The following is a 27,786-nucleotide window of genomic DNA, read 5'->3' as shown; positions in this document are numbered from 1 at the left end:
TGAAAAAGGCCTAGCTGCATTCTTGTAAGCTTTCCGTGTTCTGACAAACTTATTCCCTCAAAAGCTTTCATCTGTTCTTCTACATAGCAAAATGTCTAAGAAAATTAAACGAACATGGCACAGACACGAGACAGTTATTCATGTGCGCTTGTTTAACTTAACACTATTCTACAATAAATTATTGAATCTTTTTGACATTCTTTGATAGGACTATAGATAAATATATTGCCTTCAAAATTTTAAAGTTGACACAGATTTTTTTTTTTTTTTTTTTTTTTTTTTTTTTTTTTTTTTTTTTATAGAAACCTTGAACTGTTTTTCTCCTTCATAAACATAATATAATTTTTTGAAGTGGTACTGTAATATCAAGTTGAAGTCTATAAAATGGTTCAGAATAGTGTATTTCTAGTGTACTGTAGATCCTTACTAATTATAATACGAGATATGACACCTTCACTATATACTGTATTAGAAAAAACCTGGTAAGATGCTAAGGATAAATATTATCTGAATCACTGATCTTTAGTTTTTGTGCTCTTATTTACGCACTTAATATGTAATATCAGTTTGATAATTTTCAGAAGTGAATAAATTTAACACAGGTAATCCAGACGTGTACAGTATATGACACTGCATAGCATTCAATTATGTCTAGGAACTTTCATCTTTTAAGGTTGACCTTATTAAATGAAAACTTGTATTTTGCATTACCACTCAAAATAGCACACAGATAACAATGGCCAGTCTTGTTATCAAGGTTTGTGATAAGACAACACAACTATACATGTACAAACTGTTGAGCAAATATCATTAGTGTACTTTCATGTGTGTGTGTCTAGTTTATGAACCTTTCCATTGGTGTCCCTGACTGTTGATGTGTTTACCCATTACTTGAGCCATTCCTATTGTTTATATAATTGTCAGTCCATCTGTTTATATGTTCTAATGTTTATATACCTTTCAACAATTAACATTTTCCTGACAGTTTCCTCCTGCCTGGGTAGGTATCTTTCTTTTCCAACACTGAATGGCCTTCTGTAAAGCTACAATGTGATCTGACAAGTGTTATGAACATTCCATGTGCTTGTCATGGAGTTGTTTCATAAATCATAGCATCACAAGGTAGGTGTTTGTATTGGATGCATAGCTTAATGCTCTTATTTCAACTCTTATAATCACGCTGTGTTTGCATGTGGCTCCTGTAACTTCCAATCTTTTTCAGAATAGCAGTATTAATCTTAACTAATGTGTGCTTTCTTTGTTCCCCACCAAATTAATAGGCTTTGCTTCTGTTTATGTGATTTTATTAATCAGTACTAAATCTATTTTATGCCTAATGCCCTCTCTCTCTGTCCTTCTTTATCTTATAATTCAAGACTCCTTTTCCAAACTAATGATCTTTTCATAATTTTTTTACATGCTTATCTTTAAAAAATTACAGCACTTGCAGTATAGTCTCTTCATTGACTTCTTCTTTTCTATAAACTGTACATATATTTTAGAACTGTATTAGCTTTGGTATAATCTTATCCTATCTCTAGGTAAACCTAGTAAAAACCTGTCTTGGAAATCGCCTGTTGCTGAACTTGGCACAGTTTCATTTTCCTCTGGCTGTCCAGCACCCTTTCTAGTTGATCTTACCTTCCTTTTTCTTCTAGGTACATGGAGACTCTGGAACAGGACAATTTTACTGGAAGAAAAACGTAAGAATTTTAATTTGGTCACAACTCATGCACTGGCTGCCCTTTTCTTGCTTAATTTTTCTAAAACGAAAATACAATACAGTACAGTACTTAAAATCAGTACTGTTGTCTAGCATTATCTGTAACAACATCTCTGATGTTTCACACACTGGAGGTGTGATTGAAGGAGGTTGTGTCTCGACTTCGTCTCCAACAATTGCACGATAGTGTTTAAGCATTTATTTTCAACAATATTTCGTTTGCAAGTCGATTTGTCGGCTTTAGATGTCACAGATGTGTAGAAATGGGTTGTTTGGTAGGAAACAAGACTGTTTAAGTGCAATCCTCCTTTGTTATAGATGGTGATGTTAATGAGACAGATGAGCATTGAACATTGAATGTTAATTTGTATGTGTAGATAATGAGTAATGAGTTGTAGAAAAGATTTGCTTCTTGTAGTATAGGATTTTATACATGTAGAGAATAAATTTTAGTTTGTAGACAATTGACTATCGCAAGCTTAATGTTGCATTAGTGCTGTATGGATTATGACACCAACAGCATCACACAAAACACAAAACCTTTACATCTTCAGTTATCCAAATATAGTATTTTTCTTCTGAGATGGTCCCCTCGGTAGGTCTTTGAGCTATATGTAAGTCCAGCCTAGCCTCAGGGTGATGCACCAAGCCTCTGAGACTCAGCCTTGTCTACTGAAAGCCAAGACCAGAATCTGGCACGCTCTCTATGAAGTGAGAGGGAGCTTGAATATCAGAGTTCAACCCAAAAATTAAAAAAATACCCACCAGAAAGCATAAATGCAACAAAACAAGCAGCTGCATGAAGAAAATTATATGCCCAAAGGAAACGAACATTGCCACAGATTAAATACCCTACCTGTAACTGTAATGTGTCTGAGTGCCAGGTTAACTGAGGCTCCAGTCAGCCGGTCTAATCTCACTCATTTGTATTGTCACAGCTAGGGGGCATGGAACCTCTGATGGAGGCTCATTCTCTACTTCATGCTTAAGCTTAGTGGTGGCGGCTATCCCTGGAGCATTAGTCTAACTAAGGGGCCATTACTTTGTTGCTGTTTTATGTCTCACTCATGATTGTGTTACATGCCACTCAACTGTGGGCCCAGGGTTTTCTTTCTTGGTAGTTGGCTTGCATTTTACCTACCCCAACATAGATGCCTGCTCTGAGGGTTTTGAGTCCTTTACAATCTGATTCTTCTGGAGATGTCTCGCTTATGTGTTGTGCAAATAATTTTTTCTCCACTGTGAGGCCTGTGAGGTTCTTGCTCTAGCTCTTAGGTACACTCTGCAGGACCCCCACCTCTTCCTTCTCAGTTCTGAATTCATGCTTATGTGAGTAGTTGAACTCTGGGTGCCCCTCTGCTCCAAGCCCTCTTCTTCTGCCATCTTTTCCCCATAGTAAAACCCTGGTCTCATTTTCTCTTTACTGATTTGTTCTTTTTGTAGAAATGCAGACCTCTGCCAATTGCCATTGAGAGTTAGCTCGGGGTGCTACTGAGGAGGGCCCTTTCAGCAATCAAGCATTGATTTTAATGAATCGCCCTTCTCTGGTGGAGGGACCTCAGTACTTTTCTATTCCCACTCTTTTTTACATTTTCCATAAGTTGGAGGGCTTCAGTTCAAGTGGCTTATTCACTTAGTGGTGGCTAGGCACATCATGCTTAGGGTGTTTAACCTGGTGCAATAATCATTTGCCTCATTACCTTTAGGTACCTAATATTCTTCAAATAATTGTTTTGTTGCTCTTATGCTTTCTGTGGGTATTTTTCTCAGTTTTGGGTTGATCTCTGATCTCCAAGCCTCATAATCAGATTTTGGTTCTGATTCCCAGAAGACAAGAGATGGTCTCACAGAGGCCTAGCACATCTCACTAGAGCTTTCCTGGATCAACAATTAGTGTGCAGGACTACCAAGTGTCTCGCCCAAAAAGGCCATTTCATTACACTTATTGCTTGATTTTTACTTAAAATTTTTACAAAAAATTAATTCCTTTAATTAAACAAGATGTAAAGAGCTACATATGTAACATGAACTTGAAGATTAATTAATATTTCTTTTATAAATCTTTATTTAATTTTTATTATAACCTTGTACCTGAAATTTTTTAAGCAAGATCATCTCGGTGAATAAAACTCCAGAATAAATAAATTATTTTGTTTGTAAATTAAATTGATCTCAACTGTCGGGCATTGAGGAGGATGATACAACCAGGTTGTCAGATGGATTTTTCCGTGGTATCTGGATTATGACACCAGCATCACTAATAGTTCTCAGATCTTATGTCTGCTGCCATGCATGATTCCTCTTGTTATTCAAATCCTTCATTTGTCTTTTTTCCTCTGACATCAGTTCATACCTCTCAAAATTTGAATTCAATCTAAAATTCTGTTTGGCTCACTGGCCACCCTTCTACTGAAGTTGAAGCACAAACTTGGCTTATATTGCCTCATGGCATCTTTCTATACTCTACTCCTACCTTGATTCTTTAAACCTGTGCTTGAGTTTATTTTTACATCAATATATATCTGTCTCACTTTCCCTTTTTCTCATCCTTACTATCAGTTTGGGACCACTTGGCTTTCACTCTGGCCTCACTCCCTTCATCTGTCTGCTTTTGTTGTGGCTTACTCTTGCCTGTTTCTCTTCAAGGGACAATGAGACCCTCGAGTTGGATCACCTTACTGGCGACAACCACTCCAGCATTGAAGATGATGTCCCAGCAGTCAAACGTATTCTAAAGTGAGTAGTACTTGTGGTAGTAGGAAAGGTTACAGGTTTAAATTTGGGTTCTGCATTTTAGTTGTGGTGTATAGCAGTCTTGTTGGAATTACGGCAATTTTCTTTAAGCTTATAGGATTACAAGCTCGTCAGTAGCTGTTTTTAGTGGCAGAAATATATTGAATTACTATGCTGGAACATGGAAAACCTGAAAGATTTAAAGATGGATAGATTTAAGATCTGAAACATAATGTTGAGTGGGTGAGAGCTGAGAGCAATATTTGAGAATATTGATACTGGGTATTAAACCGTGTGATAAGCGTTCAGCGGTTAGGGAGTACAGTACATTATTCAGTAAAGATACAGATACAGTAAAATGTATCATGTGAGAGAGCAAAAAGAAGTTTATAAGCCCTCTTTAATAACACTCATAACAGTGATGCAATATATATGTATGTCATCCAAAAACTTACACGTGATTTCCGATCAGATATGCATCATTATTTCGGATATTTTCTCTAAACATAAATTTTATATTATAATAAAATGCAGACTGTTCAAATTACACACCTCATGAATTGGTGAAGCTTAGCAGGCCATGTGGTGGGCAATGCTTTGCACTTTCTTACATATTTGTTGTGATTTCTTTGTGAATCAAGTGATGTTTGGTGCTGTAACTTAGTGGACAGTGTATATAACCCAATTATACACCAGCAAAATGAGGAGGAGGAGGAGGAGTCAACTAAATGATTAAGGATAAAGAAGTTGCATACTCTAGCATACTTTGTGAAAATATATATAAAATCAAATTTTATGCAAATGTGTACAGTATCTTTATAGTCACACAAAATAAGAAAATTCATTTGTTACTTTTAGTAAATTTTTTATATATTACTGTATTATACAGTAATTCAAAACTATTTATTTTTCATTTACATTTATTTAATTTTATTTTATCATTAATTGTTAAGGACAGAATATGAAAAATAAGTCTTGAAAAAGATGATGAGAACATATACTGTACATATAAAAAAAAAAGTTCTTTTCAAGCTTGCAAACATGCATACTACATACATAGACAAACTTTGTAAAAAAAATATTGTACACATTATGTAATTAAAAATTACATAATCTACTTCTATTGCATGACAAAAAATCATAAAAAATACAAGAGGTGTTAGTGTGAGGATTTGAAGGAAGCGTAAGTGCAGATTTGTGGTAGTGCTGCGTAGAGTAGCATCATGGTATGACCTATGAAAAATGAGGTTTAGAGACTGGGGTGAGGAGAAAATTGAGTGATCGTATTTTGCAAACTGCAGGAGGATTTGGGCAAATTCAACGCAATTGCTGTGTTCACTAATTTGCATATTTTCTATGAAAAAGTCATAGTTTAAAACTCCAAATATGTGCACTGGGCTAGAATTCCGCTAAAAAATAATGCTTAAGAGTCATACTGTATTTCCGATAAGCATTGTATTTTGAAAACTTGCAGGGGGATTTGGGCAAAATCTGTACACTCACTGTTTTCACTAATTTGCATATTTTTGGTATAAAAGTTGGGGATTTGGGCAAAAATCTGTGCAATCACTGTTTTCACTAATTTGCATATTTTTTGTATAAAAGTCGAAATTTAAAACTCAAAATACTGTACAGTATATGCAATGAGCCAGAATTCAGCTAAAAAATAATGCTCAAGAGTAATATTTCCAATAGGCATTGTATTTTGAAAACTGCAGGGGAAGAGTTGGGCAAAATCTGAGCATTCGCAGTTTTCACTGATTTGCACATGCAGATATCACAATAGCATGATGCATCAAATGAACAAATCCACAAAGGTCGTGACGAGGATTCGAACCTACGTCTGATGCTCTCGGACATAGGTTCGAATTTTCGTCATGGCTATTGTTGCCGTGTTCATTTGATGCATCATGCTACTGTGATATCTGTGTGTAATGAAGTAAGGGCAAAGAGCTAGAACAGTCTATTGACATAGCTCGAGTGCATGGGGGAATTGCGTAAAACCCTGGTTTGTGTCTCAGAGAGACTGCAGGATCCGTTGGTAAATCAAGATGATTTCCCGGTTGCAATTCTTTTACCATGTCGTTGCTCAGTCGATTAAGCGTCTGGGATGCTCTCAGACGTAGGTTCGAATCCTCGTCATGGCCTTTGTGGATTTGTTCATTTGATGCATCATGCTATTGTGATATCTGTGTGTACACTTAGGTAATTACCTGTGAAAAAGACATTAATATATTTGAAAAGGTTCAGCTCAGAGCAGTGAAAATTATATTAAAACTAAGTCAACCCTCATGCCAAAGAAAGGCTGCAGGCCTCAGAATGAATAACTGCAAACAAGCCATGATAGGGCTCATCTCTCCAAGACCTTTAAAAGATCCAACATACCCATAGAAAAGGCATGTTCAAACTCAACATGCTACACTGTAGGACAGAACTGGTAATGCATTTTCAATCACAGGATAATAAAGACAAGGAATTATCTTTCTGTTAAACCCATAAATACCTAGCTAGTTCAGTTACAGCTAGAAAAAATATTTATTTATTTATATATATGTACAAGAAGGTACAATGGGTTTATGAGAGTAAACAATTGATGTTTTATATAAAAAGAAATTAAGGGAACATCTTTGACAAACCCGTAAAATTCTGTCCCCATAAAGGCCGCTTGAGATTTCACTATTTCTCAGTGGAATTCCTCAGGCCACTATTCCTTGGGAAAAAGAAGGAAAGGTCATTCAAGTAATTATGTTTAATATTATTCATAATCCTGCAGGATAAATTTCAGTGAAATATGTTGCTGATGGGATGGGTAACTGTAAAATTAAGTCTTTGGGATGTTGCTTCGAGATCGCAACACATACCGGGACGCTGTGAGTCACAAGTGAACAAATGTTTCCTTCCAGTGACAGCTGTCAGTCTGCAGCTGAAAGGTTATAGTTCCATGTTTGTAAGCCTCTGAAGTTAACATTTTTAAATGGTCTGATGAAACTATCTGAAGTATCCACAGTGGAAGGGCATTTTTGTACAGTGGTGGGACGTTTTGAACAGATGAGGGCTGATTTGATTACATATAATACCTAACTTAAGCTTAAGACTCAATGAGTTAGATTAAATAATAAATACAACATGTTTAGCTTATGTATCAAAATACTGTACAGCTTTACTTTCAGAAGTTGGATAATAATTCTACAGTATTTATGATGAGAATTAAGAAACATTAATATTGGTTTGTAAATCCTATTTATCAAGTATTGTAGCCAGAATAACTGAAACTCAAGATGTAATGCCAAACTATCTTAAGATGTTAAGGAACTTGTTTTGATAGCACTCTTAACAATAATTTTCCCTATGAACTGAGGCATCATTAGGACAGTCAAGGAATATGAAGGTGTTATCTTTTCACTTTTAGTACAGTACTTCTCAAAATAGGAAATTGTATATTCATCATATTAATATAATTAATCAACAAGATATTAACATTTATCCTGTGTCATTTTATTTTCATTAGAACAATCTCCTGTTTGAATTTTATAGTCAACTTTGACAACTGAATTATCTTCGTGTTTTTCTGAATATTTTGAGGAAACATTCACCATTCTGTTTATCCCATTTTTCTTCATCTTCCTCATTGATACCACCCTCATTTAGATAAACTTCCATTGTAGTTGTTTTATGCCTATCACTTAAAGAAGTTAGCTTTTTGTAAATGTTTCTAAGCTATCCCAGTTGGTTGTCCCTTCATGAAAGCTTCTTCTATGAGGAAGGTAATCACGCTGTCAGGCAAGGTGACATTCTAGGCAATGGTGCTGTGGGATACTCTTTAACAATCTTTCAGGGTCATACGGGTACTAGTGGATACTGGAAATCCTCCAACTTAAGTGAACTACCGAATACAAAGCTCCAAACCATAAACACTCAAAGTATATATGAGCCATCGTTGGTAATCTTCAGATTGGAGTAACTTAGTAAACTATTGGCTGGCTCATTGAGCCTCCTAGTGCTGCCACCAGATAGCAGCACCTGAACTAAGTCCACCTCACTAAGCCTCTTCATAATCATTCCTGTTTTCCATGTCAGAAGGGCAGGTAGAGAATTGGATTAAAGTTCCATTGAAACATATTTTGCACAGTGGATATAATTTTACACGGTTTAATACTGTACGTTAATATATTGGTGTTTATAAGTCTTCGTGTGTTCGCTGCTTTTGCTGGTTTGTTTATAACAAGGGTTTGCTGAGTGAGCATGTTATTCTTTCATGATCCTCTGCTAGATTAGCTTAAGACAAAGGAGATTGGCACTGGTGCCTGCAGCTGTATTACTCACATTACTATACTGTATTACTGTATTACTATGGGGGTTGTGGAGTGGTTGTCTTCCCAGTTCATGCCTTGGCTTCACTTCAGGACTTCTCTTGACTTTTGTTACCAAGAGTATGACAACATGACGTTAACGAATGATAATAATTCTTGCATTTGCAGCTGGGCTTCTCCTAATTCATCCATATACAGTGTGACAACTTTAAATATAATTAGAATATATACACTATTCATTACCATAGGTTCTCTCATTTAATGTTGAACATGAATTAATTTATTGTATACTGTACTAACAATAGTCTCAGGTGTTTCTTTGAATAACTTGTAATGTCTTGGTTCCACCAGGGACCCAAACAGAAAGGATAAACCAGCAGTCCACAAGCGGGTATCCTTCAGGTATTCAAATATTAAGAACCTTTAGATATACATTAGCATTTATCACCAAGTGAGCCTAATGTAGATTCTAAGTCAAACAAGACATCGGCAATTGTACATTCTTGCACTAGGGAATGACAGCTTATTCCTCAGCTGGTGGTATTACCCTAGTTCAGCATGTCACTAATCAATTACTAGGAGGACATATCTACTGTACAGTGCTTGAAGTTATTACGTTAGACATCCACCGTGTAAGGTACTGACCGTCCAGGAACCATTACCAGTGTCTGTGTAGCTGAAAGATTTGTGTTGTATTGTTGGTTGTGGAAGACTTCCCAGAGGATTCACATGAAATACCAGTAAAGGAAATTATGCAAATATCATATAATCTATGCTTCAACTTTTATGTGGTCACAGAAAGTATAGTTCATAAGTAGTGTTGGGCACGACCACCATTATAGCACGAGTGTCGAGCAGTAAGCTGGCATTCCTTAGTGTTCTCGTGGATGTCTTAACCTCTCCTTGACCCTCAGGAATTTTGCATGTCATACTGATGCTGGGACCTTGGTGTAGTGGCATTATTCAGGGCATTCACAACTCAACTCCATGATACACTGGTAGCTTGTAACAGTTAACTTCATCTTTATTCATCTATGTTCATTTGGTGTTATAGAATCTTTTTCTTTGACATGTGCACTTTAAAAATGTCTTTTTGCACATATTTCTTGATTAAATTATTGTAATTGCATTTACATATTGTAATTGTTTTATAGTTAGCTAGGATTAACAATAATTAATGTATATTTCTCTGAAGTACTTTGTTTGCATAACAAAGTTTAGTTTCAAAGGTCTGAGAAATCAAAAGTTCCTTAAGCACTTAAATAATATTTGAAAAGAAATCTGATGTACTGTATTCTAAAATTGTAGAGTGAAGATTTAACATATTTATGTTTATGGGTGTAATGTTCTTGTGTTGAAGGAATGATTGTGAAACTTTCATGGGTATTTTTATCAAACTTTAAGCACACCATTAGCAGCTGGCACTGTTATCTCCTGATACCTCTTTAAAGTCCACCATTCCCTGCACGTCTTTTCTCACGACAAGAAGTTTTTCATTTGTGATCTAGTTGTTTACAGTTCAAACTAGATAGCGAGATTATGCAGCACTGACATGAATTGTAAGATTACAAATTGCACTTATAAAGATCCCTGAACATTTCTTCATTGTTTTCTCTGGAGGGAACGGAAGCAGATGTCTTCTGGCTCTTTTTCACAGGTTAAGATCTTTTGCTACCATTTCTTATTTTAAAGAATCACTCTACTTGTTTATGTTTATGCAAGAACATGATCCCCCAATTGTTTTATGTTCATGTCCACAAATACCGCTGGATATACAGAGGAGCTAACAGTAAAGAAATAGTCCCAAGCATCCCACCCTGCCCACGATTTGAACTCAGGTCTTCTAGTTTACAAATCAAGTTTGCCAACCACTACATAGGGTACTCATGTCTTGCTGGCAAGGTCCCATACCAAGATGAAACATTGTACAGTAAATTACCAGATCTCATCTTCGAAAGTGTGGCTTCAGTCATGCTGGGTATGTATGTATTTATGTATATGTATACAGGTATATATATGCATATCACTTTATACACACACACACACACACACACACACACACACACACACGCACACACACACACACACACACACACACACACACCTGTGTGTGTGGAACCTGTGTAAGGAATCATTCAGAATCTTGTACACCACATATGTAAGACCAATCCTGGAGTATGCGGCCCCAGCATGGAGCCCCTACCTTGTCAAGCACAAGATGAAGCTGGAAAAAGTTCAAAGGTATGCCACTAGACTAGTCCCAGAACTAAGAGGCATGAGTTACAAGGAAAGGCTGCGGGAAATGCACCTTACGACACTGGAAGACAGAAGAATAAGGGGAGACATGATCACAACCTACAAAATCCTCAGGGGAATCGACCGGGTAAACAAGGATAAACTATTCAACACTGGTGGTATGCGAACAAGGGGACACAGGTGGAAACTGAGTACCCACATGAGCCACAGGGACGTTAGAAGGAACTTTTTCAGTGTCAGAGTAGTTAACGGATGGAATGCATTAGGCAGTGATGTGGTGGAGGCTGACTCCATACACAGTTTCAAATGTAGATATGATGGAGCCCAGTAGGCTCAGGAATCTGTACACCAGTTGATTGACAGTTGAGAGGCGGGACCAAAGAGCCAAAGCTCAACCCCCGCAAGCACAAATAGGTGAGTACACACACACATAAATAAATAAATAAATACTATATATATATATATATATATATATATATATATATATATATATATATATATATATATATATATATATATTGTGTGTGTGTGTATATACATATTATATTACATATATATACAGTTGTTGCATATAAGATATTGTGCTAGCCATATCTAATACATGTAATTATTTTAAATATGGCAATGTAGTAACATATAGTGGCTGAATATATATTATGGTAATGCTTTGATGCAAATGAGATGGCATTTCTGGGGTCATGTTTCATTGGTATATTTGAACGGTAATATTTATCAGAAGGAGAAAATCCATTTTTTTTAAGAATGTTGTAAATATTTTCAACTATTAATTTAGGTATTACAGTAGCAAGATTCACAAGGTAAATCTTGTTTCTCGCTGCTCCTGGTACTTGCGTTTGGATCATCTCGTCTCGTCTCTTGGACTGAGTTTTGGATATTACTCTCCTACATCATGTTTCTCTTTTTTAAAAAAGGCTTTTGGAAAGCCTTTTTAAAACCCAACTTTCTTTGCAATTCCTCTGAAGCACAAACATTATCATTATTCTCCTATTTTATTTTCTCCCTCATTCCAGCCAGTGTTCCGTGTGTGATGGATGGAGACAACCACTACTTCCTTCTTGCAGCAAAATTTACTGTTTTTCTTTTAACAGAATGCAATGAAAAGACCATTTGTATAATTGGGATAACTAATAATATTGAACACATAGTGAAGGCAGAGGTTACATGTTCTGACACACAAGATAGAGCTAGAGAAGTTGACAAGTTATGAAACACAAAGTAGGGTAGAGTGGGATGGGGCAACATGTTCTCGTGCAGAGTGTACTGTATGGTAAAGGGGCAGCATGTTCTGACACACAAGGTAGGGAGGGAGAGGGGTCTACATGTTCTGACACTGTCAGGTGGGAGAGAGGACAGTGTGTTCTGACACACTAGGTCAAGTGGGAGAGAAGGCAGAGTGTTCTGACACACTAGGTCAGGTGGGAGAGAGGGCAGTGTGTTCTGACACACTAGGTCAGGTGGGAGAGAGGGCAGTGTGTTCTGACACACTAGGTCAGGTGGGAGAAAGGGCAGTGTGTTCTGACACTAGGCCAAGTGGGAGAAAGGGCAGTGTGTTCTGACACACAAGGTCAGGTGGGGGAGAGGACAGTGTGTGCTGACACTGATATTTGTCAGATAGTCTGAAGAGACACTGGAGTATCTTCACAGTAAGCAAGGAAGAGGTAAGAGAGTGACTTGCCAAGAGTTGAGATTAAAAGGCACTTGACAGAATTAGACATAAAGGCAGTAAGACCAGATGAAGCAGGTGAGGGGGGAGGGGTTTAGTTTTCAGAAATTAGCAGATATTCACAGCCCCTTTCCTGTGAACATTATTTTTTATGATGATTTAATGATTTTTCTAACAGATATGGTAAATGAACCTTGTTTACTCTTTCAAACCACTTCAAAGGTAGCATTGGATTCTTTGATTGTTATTACTTTTTGTTTTGGTTTCTTATGCTATTCCATAACTATTTGCACTTGATAAATATACTGTTCATAACCACGGCTCACCTCAGTAAATAAGGATTTCAAAGAATTTAATTCAATGTAACCCAAACCATAAGTACTGTATGTATGATGTTATGAAGATAAACTTATGGCTACACTTTACTAGTAGCTTTGATATATGAAATACTCAATTTACTGTATTATCAAATAGAGTAATGTATTATTTTTATTTCAAAGTATTTATTTTACTCAAGACTGAAACTACATGCTCATATACATTTTTTCTCCTTCACACTTGCTTTTGTAAATGCAGTGTACTGTGCTCCATAGTTATGCATGCTTTTAAGTATATGGTTATGGAAGATGAAGGGCTACTTCATTCAGTGCACCCTCCTGGTATATTGTCACATGTTTGTGTCTTAGAAATTGCATTTATATATTTTATAGGTGTTTCATTCTTTGTATCCTCCTATTTATTTTGCTCTACAATATACTATATATGGAGCTGATTACATGATGTATATTTCATTATCTAAACCTTGATTTCATACCAGTATATAATTATCATCAGCAAAACACTTGTTAAACCTTGGTTGCCTTCCGAAGTTCACATGACATATGCCATTTTATTGCTAACCCCTGCTGCTTGCTGTCTTTCTCAGGAGGATCAGTGGACGAAGCGGCAGCGATTCTTCTGCAGGAGGAGCACGAGGGGTCTTAAAGAGAATGGCTCGAGTAACGAGTGATGAGATGAATCAGACAGTCAGTCCAGGCAGGGCAGCATCAAATGAGGAGACACAGGGTGTCTTAGGGGCAGGGTTGCCTCTGCTCCAGCGTCTCAAACTCCTTAAAGAAAAAGAAGAAAGGGAAGAAAAGGAAAGACAAAGAATAAAGGAAGAGGAGGATGCTAAGCAACAAAAGCAACAGGACCCTCCAAAACAGGAGGAAGAACCCGAAGTCATTGGTGCTGGTTTGCCTCTTTTTGCACGGTTAAAGCTTTTAAAGGCCAAAGAAGACAAGGAAAGAATGGAGAGAGAAGAAAAAGAGAGAAAAGAAAGAGAACAAGCAGAACAACAAAAGGAAGTGAGCACTAGCCTACCTGATGCTGTTCCCAAGAAAATTACCTCACCAGTCACTATTGTTCCTGCCAAATCACCTCAGCCTCAACAAGAAACACAAGCTACAAAGGATAAATCCCATCTTGTTGATGTAAAACCACGACCAGCAGGAATGCTCAAGAATAGACTGAGAGCAGCAGTGCTTACATCAGGTGCACCTCCGCCGACAACTCCAGTAACATCAGAGACAAGAACAGACACACCAGCAGGCACACTAACAGCTACACAGTCATCAGCACCAGCAAATTTAACACAATCATTGACATTAGTAAGACCTGCTACAACAGCTACAGTTACAACAGAATCAACTGGAACCACAGATGAATTAGAAAACAAAGATCTAGAAGATTTGGACACCAAACCACAGTTAAAGAGCCCGATAAATGACCTCAATAAAGGTGTAGAAACCAAACACAATCCTGATGGAAGTAGTGAAAAAGTTGCAAACAGTGGTAGTTCAGTTATATCAAAAGATATTCATGCAAACAGTAATAGTGTTCCAGGTAGCCAGGCTTTAGAACGAGCCTTTGGAAAACTGTTATCAAAGAAATTAAACACTACACCCAAGGAAAGGACCAGTGTAACAATATCAGATAAGTCAATGGTAGAATCCTCAAAACTTGCTACTATGAAAGATAAAATTAGTCGCAGTGATAGTTTTAAGAAAGCCATGGATGAAGGTCGTATACGAAGTACAGAGGATCATGATTTAAATATAAAACCCCATGAAATTGTGAATAAGTTACAAACAACAAGAGAAAGTGATAGTGAAGATATAGATCATGCTCAAGAAGATAAAAAAATAGGGGAAAGCCAGAGTGAAAATGAAGTATCTCCTGTGAGTGAAGAAAAACCCATTTTAGTTAAAAAACAAAGTGAAAGCACTAAAATTAGCAGTGATATAATTTCAGTGTGTGATATGGATTCGAAGTCTATTAGAGGGAGCTCAAAGGAGAAGGAAGGTTCACCCAAAAGTCTCCAACCTCAGTCTACAGAAAATGGAATTGCATTTCGGCAGTTTCATAAAGTCGACTCTTTAAAGGTAACTCTTAAAATTATTGTTTCTTTGTTAATTTAATTCTAATAATATGTTTATTTTAAATTAAAATGCACAGAAATTGTCAAATGCTTGTATAATATGAGGGTCTTTACAAGCACACCCAGAGGTGGTACCCCCTATATATAGTGTTACTGTATGTGGATACAAAATATATATATATATATATATATATATATATATATATATATATATATATATATATATATATATATATATATATAAATATATATATATATATATATATATATATTATATAATATATATGTTTGTATGTATGTCATACATACATCAGTGTCAGACCATGAAGGAAGGATTGAAATAGGAATTTCCTTAAGTACTTTTGTATTTAATAATACTGTACATCTTCAGAAGGATGGATTTACAAATCAGTAGATTGGTTATATAGGCAGGAGAGAGGTGAAGTGAAGTGAAGTACAGTGACATATACTGTATATGAATAGGATTGGGTGGATATAAATAGGAGCTGCATCATATGGACTAATAGGCTCATACGTGGATGTTAATATCATAAGATAGTGGACATTAACAAGGTATTAGTGAGACAAATGTGTATCAATGATCTTACTCAAATTGCCCTTTAACTGATCAATCAGAAATTAATCTAAATTATATAAATCACTGCTAATGTTCCAATTACATGATTTTGTAATCTGTATTAAAGCAGATTCAATTATGTTCCTATTCAAAGGGGAATTTACAATTCGTTATTGAAGAAGCCATCTCTTAATCAATTTGGCGAGAATTTTCTGACAAATGAACAAACAAAGCATTAGACAGTTGGCTGTGTCTTACAGAGTATTTATGTTCATATATATGTCATTGTACCTCACTTCAATTCACCTCTCTCCTGCCTATATAACCAATCTATGGACTTGTAAAGCCATCCTTCTGAAGATGTATTATTAAATATGAAAATACTTAAGAAAATTCCTGCTTCAATCCTTCCTTCGTGGTCTAACACTCACATTTTTCATCACATGTTAATTTTCGTGATTTACACATCATACATACATACATATATACATATACAGAATATATATACTATTCATGTGTTTACAGCATATCGAAGATACACTAAAGAAATTCCAGAGGTATGCTATGAGACTAGTCCCAAAACTCAGAAGTATGAATTACTGGGAAAGATTGAAGTACAATAATTAAGCCTCACATTCCTGGAAGATAGAAGAGTTAGGGGAGATGTTATTAACACATTGAAAACTTTCTAAGGGATTAATGGGTAGACAAGGACAAATTAATTTGGATGGGTGTAACTAGGACAACTAGTTAGTGTAACTAGTTAGTATAGTGTAACTATACACTAGGACACATTTATAAAAATGGTAGGTTAAGCAGATAAAGTGTTTCAAATAAGCTACTGCACTGTATATACAGTACTAAGTAATTAAGCTGTAAATAAGAACATATCTTTAATCTGTGAATATTGAAATGAATTGAGTCTTCACATAAAGTATACTTTGAGGTGTAATAATAGAGTTTTTAACATTTCTGCCTTCTTTTCAAGCTTGATGAATTTGAGGTAAACAAGTGTGGTAAAAATATCCCGTTATATATCACTGTTTTGCCACTACAGGTATATGCTTTCATAAACACCTTCATCGTTATATCACTTGGCAAAAACCTGCATGTTACTCATCAGAAACATTGACATTGCTCATCAAAGACATGTACATTGTTCATCAAAAACATGTACATTGCTTATCAAAAACCATGCATGCATATTGCTCAGCAAAAACCTCCACATTGTTCAGCAAAAACCTGCACATTGTTCAGCAAAAACCTGCACATTTTTTCAGCAAAAACCTGCACATTGTTCTGCAAAAACCTGCATATTGTTCAGCAAAAACCTGCATATTGTTCAGCAAAAGCCTGCACACTGTTCAGCAAAATCTGCACATTGCTCAGCAAACATTGGCATATGGCTCAGCAAAAACTTGCACATCATTTAAATTAACAAAGTATAACACAGAGAAGCTCTTAGATGCTTTTTAACATGTAAGAAATATGAATTAATATAATAATGTCTACTTGAATTTAGTCTTACTTTTTATTCTTCACAATACGTGCAGTTTGCATGAAGGTTTTTTCTCCCAATGACTTCACGAGTGGTAATGTTGAAAGATATGGCACTCACAGTGGTGCATCAATGATTATAATTTGGCAGAGATTGAACGGTATCGATGTCTTCTCTTTGTGTGAAGATAAAGACAAAACTAAACATATGAGGGGAAATGGACTCAGGATGGCAAGATGAGGAGTTGTGTTGATGGTGGTAGCAAAGTGTTGCTGTTCTATGGAAAGTGTGTGGTGTAGTCAAGAGACTGAGTTTTGAAGTATGAAGTCGAAGTATGTTTGGGAGTTATTCACAATTTAGATAGTTTAGGGTAGGATAAGTTAGAATACATTAAGTAACATGGGGTTAATGTGTATAAGGTTAGGTTAGGTTGGGGTAGGTTAGTTTAAGATGGGTTATGTTATGTTGTCGTATTTTGGATTGTTACATCTGGGATGTGATTGTATCGGCCTTCTTTAACGTGTCAGTAGTACAGCTTGTTGAATATCTGGGAGTGGTTAGAGGATGTGTCGTGGGAGAGTGTGGTTTTATGTGGTTTTTCGGTCAAAGTGCCAGATCGCTGGGAGGTTTGTACAGCTAGGAATGTCTTACTCTTGGTGCCAGTGGTTGTGGTTTGTGGCAAGTCAGCCTGGAGAGTGACTTGGGTAAGGTGTGCTAAGAAGTTATATAGGAATTTGTCCAGCATCAGTTCAAACGATTTGTATATAGCATCGGTAGCTGTGTTAGGGCGGATGTCATTGTCTGTAGATGTGGGTCAGCCTCAGTGATGGGTTGGTTTACTTATGTAAAGAATTTAGTTAGGAGTCAGTCCAGTGCTTTTTCTAGTGTGACAGAATTTAGGCTTCTCGAGGAAGTATTATAATGAAATTAGTAAAATCCAAACATATATCTCATATTAGAGGGGGTTGCCCCCATAGTCCTATTCTGGGCCATGTAGCTAGTGGCAGGAAGAAGAAAATCATGGATTGGATGGGATGAGATAGTGAGGGGAAATTTTGATGAATTCTTCCCAATCTATTGTGAGACAACAAAACATGAAGGATAGCTCATGATTAGTTTTAAACAAGGTTAACCTTATTCTTCAAAAGACACTTCATAACATTTTGGCAAATTTCTCATTCCTGCTCCTTCTCTTTCTTGATCCTAACAATGATTTTTGCTGTTTCTACGACCATGATCTTTAAAGTTATGTACTGTATATGTTTGTATACAATACAGTAAATTCAAAATTATGTATGTGAATACATAAGGATTTCCTCATTGTAATTCAGCAAGCTCGACTTTGTAAATTTAGCATATAATTGTAACGACTGCAGTACCAGTTAGTTGTAGGATAACTGTTGAGTGCAATGTCAGAAGGGTACATAAGGGTATGTAAGAGTACACAAGAGTACATAAATATGAGATGATATCCCCAAAATATGGTGATTTAGTCACACAGTAGAGGGAAAATAAGCCCAGTTGACATACGTCAACTGTCTTAACCCCTGCACTGTGCGCCTGTTTAACATGCTAAAAACGCAACTATAAAACCTGAGATTTTACTTTAGTGGTGTCACTCTCAAAGTATTAATTATCACCTCTAAATATCAGAAGTGAGGAGCACTTGACCCTCAGCTCTGAGATACTAGAGATGATGTAAGGAAAGAGGGGGAGAGGATACCTTACATTTCAGTTACTGCAATTTATAGCTAAGTACTACACACAAATAAAGATGACACTTCTTTAAATACAAGAAGAATTCAGATGCACTGTACATAACTCCTTTAAGTGTATTGAGTCAGATAAACCTTCTAATTCATGTGCTAACATATATTTCCTTAAACACACATGACAAGAAACACACACAAACTAGATTCATTTATCACTCACCATTTAATATACTGTATGGTGACACTGGGAAAAAACTGAGATAAACACCATAGTACAGAAGGGATGCCTCACAATGCGGCCCAATACACTTTCTTTGATCAGAAACAAATTTCCTTTTTGGGGATGAGGTGGTGTATGGCTACACTGCACAAAAGCATGGGAAAGCTACTCTTCTAAATGTAAGCATTCTTTCCCATACACAACTAATTACACTTAGGTAATTACAACTGTTGATTGACGGTTGAGAGGCGGGACCAAAGAGCCAGAGCTCAACCCCGGCAAGCACAATTAGGTGAGTACAATTAGGTGAGTACAACTGGATGGGTGGCAGACATCTCAAGTGGATGAAAAATGTTCTAATCAACAGACAAATGAGGGGCAGTAATCAGAGACAATGTATCAGACTGGAAAAAACATACAACTTTAAGAACATGAGGTCATAGATTCAAGCTAAGGAAATAAAAGGTGCTGAAAAATATAAGATTCTGCTTTGCAAACAGTGGTAGATGGTTAGAACAAGTTAAGCAAGAAGGTGGTGAATGCTAAAAAAAAATAACTTTCAAAACATCATATGACAAAGAGTATTGGGAAGAAGGGACACCACAAACATAACTTACATCCTGGAACTACACATAGATAATTATACTAAGGTAATTATATGGTATCAATTCTTGTGGCTAGAATTGTGATTCTAGCCACAAGAGAATTGTTGTTTTTCCTTGGAGACCTGGGATGGGGTATGAGCACAGGACAATGAACATGATTCACATGGATGCATTTTGTATGACCTCTAGGCTTCATAGGGTAATTATGGCTTGTTGCTGATACATGTGCCTGGCAACAGTAGGTGAGTTTGCTATGAATGCAGGTTGTATGAAACTGAAGCAGTATTTTGTGATGTGCTACCACAAGGCACCATTGTGAGCTTAGAGGATGGAGAGTTTTGGCAGGGCTGCTTGTTTCAGATGTCTTACTGTATATGAATACTGTACTTTGGTTCATCTAATTTCCTAAAGCTACCCAAATCTACTCAAAGCTACCCAAAGCTTCCTAGCATTATGTAAGTAATGAATAAATATGACATATTTACTCATTATAATTTTGGTGGTGAATCTAGAACATTAAAAATCATATTTCTGGGGGGGGTGCCCCTTCGGCTCCCCAGAGCTAACCGGGCTGATATGAATGTACAGTATTAGATCCTGGCATCAGTCAAGCAAATGGAGTTCTTAGGCCTACTGGAGACCACAAGCCAAAACCTGGCCCCTCTCAGAGAGGCACAAAGAGCAATGGCCTATAGAAACCCCCCATGTGGTTGGAAGCATTCTGTTTCTGCCATCGACTGGGTCAGGCATCCAGAAAGGTAAGCACCCCAAAACAATCCCCCTATACTCTTTCCTTCTTGGTACGTATTGGCCTCTGGGGGTCGGGTCGGGGAGCTTCATGCTCTACTCCGGCGCAGGGGTTTCTGCTCTTTTGGTCCTGTGGTAGGTTTGTTCATTTGCAACCGTCTCCTTCTTTTCTGGCGAAGAATGAGACTACTGCTTCCTGGAGGGGGGTCCTTGGGTTGTTGATGTTTGGTTGGTTAGGCCACGGGTGCATGTATTGTGTCCTGTCGTGGCTCTCTGCCGTTACCTGCGTGCCTCAGCCTCTGTGGCCGGGGACACACTTTGGGTTGACTCGTTTTCCCTTCTTTCCTGTTCTAGGGTTCGGGTCTCCCAGGTCATCCGCAGGGTTATTCGGTCGAGCCAGCCTGCATCTATTCCCGTGCCCACGACGTTCGTAAGTTTGCTGCATTGGCTAGCATCTTCAGTAATATATCTTGGGCTGACATTCGGGGGTGGGGTTTTTGGAAGTCGAACAGGATCTTGGCCGCTCACTACCTCGTCAATGTTCCTGGGCCTAGTTGGGAATATGTCGCATTGAGTCGATGGTTGCAGCCAGTTGTCTCAACTTCGAGTTAAGGAGCGAGTGCGATCGCCTCATGGGTAAGTCCCTCTTCCCTCTTGTTTTTGTCTTTGAGTAAGTAGCTCCGGGGAGCCAAAGGCTTCCCCAAGAAAACCAGAGTTGAATGTAATGAAACGGCATTTTCTAGATGAGACCCGGAGGCTCCCCGACAACCCTCCCTCCCTCCGGTCGGCTTTTTTTTTCCCCGGTTTTGACATCCAGCCTAGGAACTGCATGGTGGGTAGCTGGAGCGAGGGTCTGGGGTTTCCCCCCCCCCCCTTCCCAGGGAGAAGAGAGCTGCACAGACAACGGCACGGTGACATGGTGATGACATGCCCGTTTGCTCATTTTCATTTGAGGAGTTTTGTCCACTAGTTCGGCTTTCAGTAGCAATTTCTTAACCAGAATAGGGGTTTGTTTTGATACTTACCTTTCTGGGGGCCTGACCTGGTCGATGGCAGACATAGAATGCTTCCAACCACGTGGGGGTTTCTATAGGCCATTGCTCCTCGTGCCTCTCTGAGGGGGCCAGGTTTTAGCTCGTGGTCACCGGTAGGCTTAAGAACTCCATTCACTTGACTGATGCCAGGGTCTAATACATTCAAATCAGCCCGGTTAGCTCCGGGGAGCCTCCAGGTCTCACCCAGAAAATGGCGTTTCATTACATTCAATGCTGGTTTTTTACTCTGAAATAATATTTTATAATGAAATTAGATGAAAATAAGTGGCAGGTGACGCTACAGGAAGTCGGCGCTCCAAGAGAAAATGTGATTTTGGGTAATTCAATGGACCCAATTTCGCTATAAAATTATATTATTTCAGAGTAAAAATGTTTTTTCATCTACATTCAGCACCAACATTATAGTGAGTAAATACACTATATCATAGTTCTTCACAACTTATGTAATGGTAGGAAGCTTTTGGTAATTAGACAGATCCCTGTACTGTATTTCAGGTGGAGTGTGAGGACTCCAAGTGCATTCTGAGGTATCTGTGGTCTAAATTGTGATGGACTATGCACTTCCTATCCCTATTAAGGCCACTAGAGATGAGTCTCTTCAGTAAATTAAGATAAATAACAATATTTATCCACATTCTTGCCTTCAAAATCAGACTGTAGACCATATTTTAATTTTGTCTACAGTTAAGGATGGATTGATAAGAATACGATAAACAACAATTTTACATTTAACATGTGCATAAGCCACTTGTTTAACTTTCATAAAATATTGCTAGTGTTTTTTTTTCAAAAGTGTGAAATACTTTTAGATTAATAAAAAACCTGAAGAAGATTCTGCACAAGGACACCCCCTAGTCCTGTGAGAAAAGTGGCGCTCACAAGGTATAGAAAGAATGAATATATTACAAAGGCAACAATGTTTCCAGATTATGCATTACTTGTGGTTCCAAAAATCTTGCAAGAAGATATTAATTATCAGGTTTTGTATGTTTAAGAAACTTCTTGAACTTGTATCATTTCCTCTGTCATTTATACAAAATTAGCTTGCTCTTGGTAGAGTATATATGTATACAAGCTAGTCCTGTTTGGTTACATGCAGCTTCTGTTATGGTACTTATATTTTTAGTGCTATAACATTGACCCTTAAAGTGCAGTCATCATCATGTGTTGATCATGTAGTGCAATGAGGTCATCATCAAATAAAGATCAATGTTTTGTATCACTGTTTAAATACCAATGTTGCCCATATAGTTCCAATAGCTCAGTGCTGTCTCCCACCAGTCAAGGGAGGCAACCAAAAAACTTGAAAGTCACACAAACTTCAGCACCTGAACCCCTATTGCCATATGATCATTGCATTTACCTAGGCCAGCGTGAAGATCTTCATGTGTATATTTATGTTGGTATTATTTTAACTTTTTCATACAGATTTCTTACTGTGTAATATATATTTCATATGAATAATACACACAAAATATGTTTTGTTATGTCCGGACTGTTATCATAGGAGAGCATGATTGATCAAATCCAGGTAGGAGAGGACATTACAAACCACATCGTCAAACTTGCAGATGACACAAAGATCTATGGTAATGTGGGTAACAAAAACAGTATTGAAGCCTTGCCTGTAACATTGAACATAACTATTATATCAGCAACACAACCCATGTAGCAGATTGAGGAAGAAAAGGAAGCAGGAGTTATGATTCACCAGTCATTGAAAGCTGCTCAACATGTAGGAGTTGCTGTAAAACAAAAAACTATCAAACTTTAGGAATAATCAAATGAACTTTTATCAAGATGGGGGAATGGTTGCTGGTGGCCTGAGGAAGCAAATGTGAGCTTTATCTATGTACAGGACTATTTTAAATATGCAAATCATATATAAATGAGATCTGCGCCAGTCCGTGACAGTTAATCCCGCCGTATATGTATGATTTGCGCAGTTTAAGCATTATAGTATTGAGACCTCACATTCAAAATGACGTACAGTATCTGCTTTGGTAAAAGTTCATAGCAGAGCAACAGAAATCATCCCAGAACTAAGTCAACTCTCATACTACACAACACAACATGGCTGATCTCATTGAGACCTTTAAAATGCTGAACAAATTGGAAGATATTAATCTGATCTACTTTTTTAAAAGAAGCTTGAAGCTGAACAAGCCACAATATAGGGCAGAACACACAAGATACTTTTTCACCTGTTGGGTAATAAACTCGCCGAATCACCTACCCACTGGAGCTGTAAATACCAAGACAGAAAGAAGAGTACTTCACATTGAAATTCAACTGTAAAAATCTTCAGGAATACTGTAATAGGAAACCTTTGACAAGCCACCAGCCACCAGCTTCCTGTCCCTGTTGCCACCTCTTGATTTTGCGCGAAGTTGTCGGACTGTTTGCCTGAAACGCTGTGCGTATTAGTGGCTTATTATTATTGTCAAGTGTATTAGTGCATATTAGGAAAAGACCCCCTGGCATAAATAGTACCCAATCTTTACAATCAACACAAATAAGAGTTTGTGGCTTAAGATGTCTTTTGTATGAATCAACTTTGACTACTGTGTTCATTCATGGCAACCACACCTAGAAGATATGCTGTATCACTTGAGATGGTTAACTGTGTGGTAAGAAGAATAATAGAACTAAATCACCTTGAATACAACAGCTTCAGGAATGGTTGAGGGCCACAGGGCTAACAGCACTACAAACCAGGCATGACAGGGCGGATCTTATTGAAACGTTTAAAATACTGAAGAAATTGGAGGATGTTGATCTGGAAAATTTCTTCAAAAGGTCAGATGTAACACAAACAAGGAGCAATGGTTTCAAGCTCAACAAGCCACAATGTAGGACTGAGAACAGGAGATGCATTTTCATCCACAGGGAATCATGGAACCGCCAACATGCCGCCATAAATGCCAAAACTCTGTTGGTTTTGCCAGTTTCTTTGCACTTGACTTGAAAACTTCTTTCAACCAAACTGTAAGGAGCTTTAGACACATGGTATCACATTGTTGCATTTGGCCTTGGATTATAACTTGATCCTGTGCTAAATTCTACTTCTCTCAGTGTAGAACAGAAAACTCTCACTCATGATAACAGTATAATTACACTGTATGTGTATATATGAGCAACATTCTTATAATTATTGTCAGAACTGTAATGCAAATACTGTATTGGTGACCTGAATTTTCTGTTTCCCTGAAGCACTTACAATAGAGGTTGTACTTGTTGAATGAAGTCATTACACAATGAATCCTAAACAGTATAGAGGTACAGTATTTGGCATTCATTGTATCTTTAGAACAATTTCCAGAGAACTTCTAGATTATCTCTGGCACTGTAATTACGTTGAAAATTTGCCTTTTTTCTTGAGTGATTAAAATCAAGTCATCTTAAAGTCTACTGGTGAGTAATATTTTATAAAAATCTTATGTAACTAGTAAAAGGCTCAATGATTTGTAGTTTTTTTAGGTACCATTTTCCTACTTTGAAGTGAAATATGACTACTGTATAGCACTATTACATCTTTCTCTGATGCATTTTGTGAATAGATTAATTAAAACAGTTATTAATTCCCTAAAGCCCCATCCTCTCCCCATGTCCCCTTATATGACATCACATGAAATTCCATCTCCTGGTGCTTTTACATTCTTCAGCACCTGACAAAATTGCTCTAGTATCTAGAAGAGCATCGGGTACCCTTTGGAATGTATTGTTAATTCTCATTTCTTTAATTGTATTGTTGTACAATTTTTTTAATAGATCTGTGTAAAATTTATGAGCTCATGTTAAAACAAAATCGTTATTACATTGTTTATTATAAGGCCATTTTTAAATAGCTATGGGATTTTTCCTATGGTAAGTCTTTGCTGTGTTTTTATAATGGACCAATTTCTTTTCTTAAATACCAGAGTATTATTGAGTGAATATATATATATATATATCCTCCTGTATATATTACTGGACTTATTAATAGACAGTTAAGTATTCAGTCATCCAACTGATTTCTTCCACATGTCATTTCCTTCTTTGCATTCACTTTCTACATATCATTTTCATTAAAATTATCATTGCTCTTATCTTTTTGTCATTAGTTTCTTGTTTTAACATCAAGTATTTACATAGATATAGGTGTATTTCATAGTGATGGATAACTTTCTTCAGGTTATAATCATGAAATAAATATTTGTTTACTAAATCTGTACATTTGAGGAAACTTTTTTTTTACAGTTTTGCTTATTGAAACATAACATCCAATGTTTATTAGCTCTCACCAATCTATGATTATTGATAGATCTATACTTAAATAATTGACCTAAGGTAACCCACATCATGAAACATGCACTGTCTGTTGGTCTACTTCATTTCTCTTTCCATGGAACCTTATCAGATCTGTTGCCAACTAGCTTTTATTGAAGGAATTCATGAGAAGTTAAATTATTGTTCTGAAAGAAATTACATTACGTTGTATGTTTACCTTTGTTAGATCTTTGTAGAATTATTCACTTTCTAAATCTTAGTTAGATGTTAGAGCATCATACATATCTAATATTTTCAGAACAGTCTTTGCATATGCTTAGAAATATTGTAAATCTCCAGTGTGATTATTTATTCACTATTGAACTATAAATCATATCTTTATTATACATGTCTCTCTTCTTTTCTCTCTCTACCTCTTTCTCTTCCACCGTCTCTCAACAAGCATGATCTTAAACCCATACAGTAGACAGCTCTGGACCTGTGGCCCAATGTTCTATCGTGATTATTCTTACTTTTGCATATTTATTACAATTAAAGTTAACATTCTAAACCTTAGGATTAGGTCAGGGAAATGCAGTATGGTTTTGCTTTTTTTTTTTATATATATAATATCCTTTTACTTTGTTGATACCTTAAGAACATCTCCTCGGATTGACTTGAAATGTAAATATATAGTCTTTATAGAGACCATAATGCAGTGCTGCTTCTTATAACAGGGAGTGTAACTTTTCCCTGATGATCATTTTGAGAACATATACCAATTTCTTGGTGGGTCTTCATCTCCGCACAGTCTATTTGCTTCACATCTGTGTCAGATAATTAGGGTTCGTCATCACTCCCTTTGGGACTGATTACCTGAGGGCCACTAGTAGTCTCAACAAGGACAGGAAGCCGGCAGCTTGTCGAAGGTCCTTCCATTTGCCTTGATCTTCTCCAGGTAGATTTTAAAACTTAACACTGCAACCTGCAACATGCAACCTTGAACACAGTTTCGGCATTTTGGCATTTCAAATGCCTGTGTTGTTATCTGAACTTTGCTTGTATCGTTTATTTGGGCTAGGTGTGGTTGATGGTTCTTTGCTGGTTTCTGGGGTTTTTGGCTTATCTCCAGGTAGAAATCATGTGGTGCACTCTTTAAAAGTACATAATGAATTATCTGCTTTGCTATTTCCTCTTCAGGCCTTTCAGAGTTCTGTGGAGTCTTTTTCCCTCCTTTCCTCCAGCTATTTGATGATATTTCCTACATTGGATGAGGCTCTTTATTTAACTTTCATCATATAAATTTTTTGTTTATTTGCCCATGCACCCTCCATTTTTGTCCTGTTTTCACCAAGCATGCTTGGGTGCCCTCGGCATCAGGGGAGATTGCTGGTTCTGTCAAGCTTGTTGTGGTGGTGGTGATGCTATGTGTCTTCCTAGCCAATAGTCTGCAGAGTGAAAATTCAGATTAATTTTCACTTAAAAGCTTTATATGGCTAATGTTCATTCTTTTGTATTATAATAAGGTACAGTACTGTAATCTCTTGGTGGTTGCTGAAATTTAGTTCACTACTGTCTCCTTTCGCCAACAATATAATCATAAGTATTTGTAAAGTTACAAAACATGGTGGGTGAACAAGTCATTAAAGTCTGGTTGGTGGAAGGTGTGTATGGTCCCATATAGGGTCTGGCTCGAGGAAACAACTAAGGGACGGGCTCAGAAAAAGAGCCTTCTATTTCAAAGAAATTTGTCATATGTAGTGTTAATAAGAATTATATATTCATTATAAAACTTTTTCTTCTTGTAGATGAGGCCCTTAGAATTTAACTTGTGTAGTGGAGATAGAACTTAATAGTGAAGATAGGGCTTGTGAGGTAGTAACAGAACTTTAAAGATAAGACTTTTGAAAAGAAGCACTGTATAGGAAATGGAGACACTAATGCAATAAATAGCAAAGGGTGTGCTTTATGCAGACAATAAGTCACGATAATGTGGCTA

At 37.0% G+C, this 27,786-nt stretch overlaps 1 protein-coding gene across 7 annotated transcripts in view; it reads left to right on the top strand.

The window, feature by feature from the left end:
* LOC123757051 (Cyclic nucleotide-gated ion channel-like) overlaps window positions 1–27,786 on the top strand; it is a 134,407-nt gene that overhangs the window by 93,629 nt on the left and 12,992 nt on the right. For 5 of the 7 annotated variants that reach the window (XM_069323700.1, XM_069323697.1, XM_069323701.1 and 2 more), the window contains 3 exons: window positions 1,659–1,703; window positions 4,370–4,459; window positions 13,632–15,129. In XM_069323700.1, coding sequence (XP_069179801.1) covers window positions 1,659–1,703; window positions 4,370–4,459; window positions 13,632–15,129 — 1,633 coding nt within the window. The remainder of the gene's footprint in view (window positions 1–1,658; window positions 1,704–4,369; window positions 4,460–13,631; window positions 15,130–27,786) is intronic. The other 2 variants (XM_069323698.1, XM_069323699.1) reach the window with 2 other exon arrangements.

Source organism: Procambarus clarkii, chromosome 13, assembly GCF_040958095.1.
Source record: "Procambarus clarkii isolate CNS0578487 chromosome 13, FALCON_Pclarkii_2.0, whole genome shotgun sequence".
Taxonomy (NCBI): Eukaryota; Metazoa; Arthropoda; class Malacostraca; order Decapoda; family Cambaridae; genus Procambarus; species Procambarus clarkii.
The sequence above is the reverse complement of the archived record's forward strand: the minus strand, read 5'-3'. Positions and strand labels throughout refer to the sequence as shown.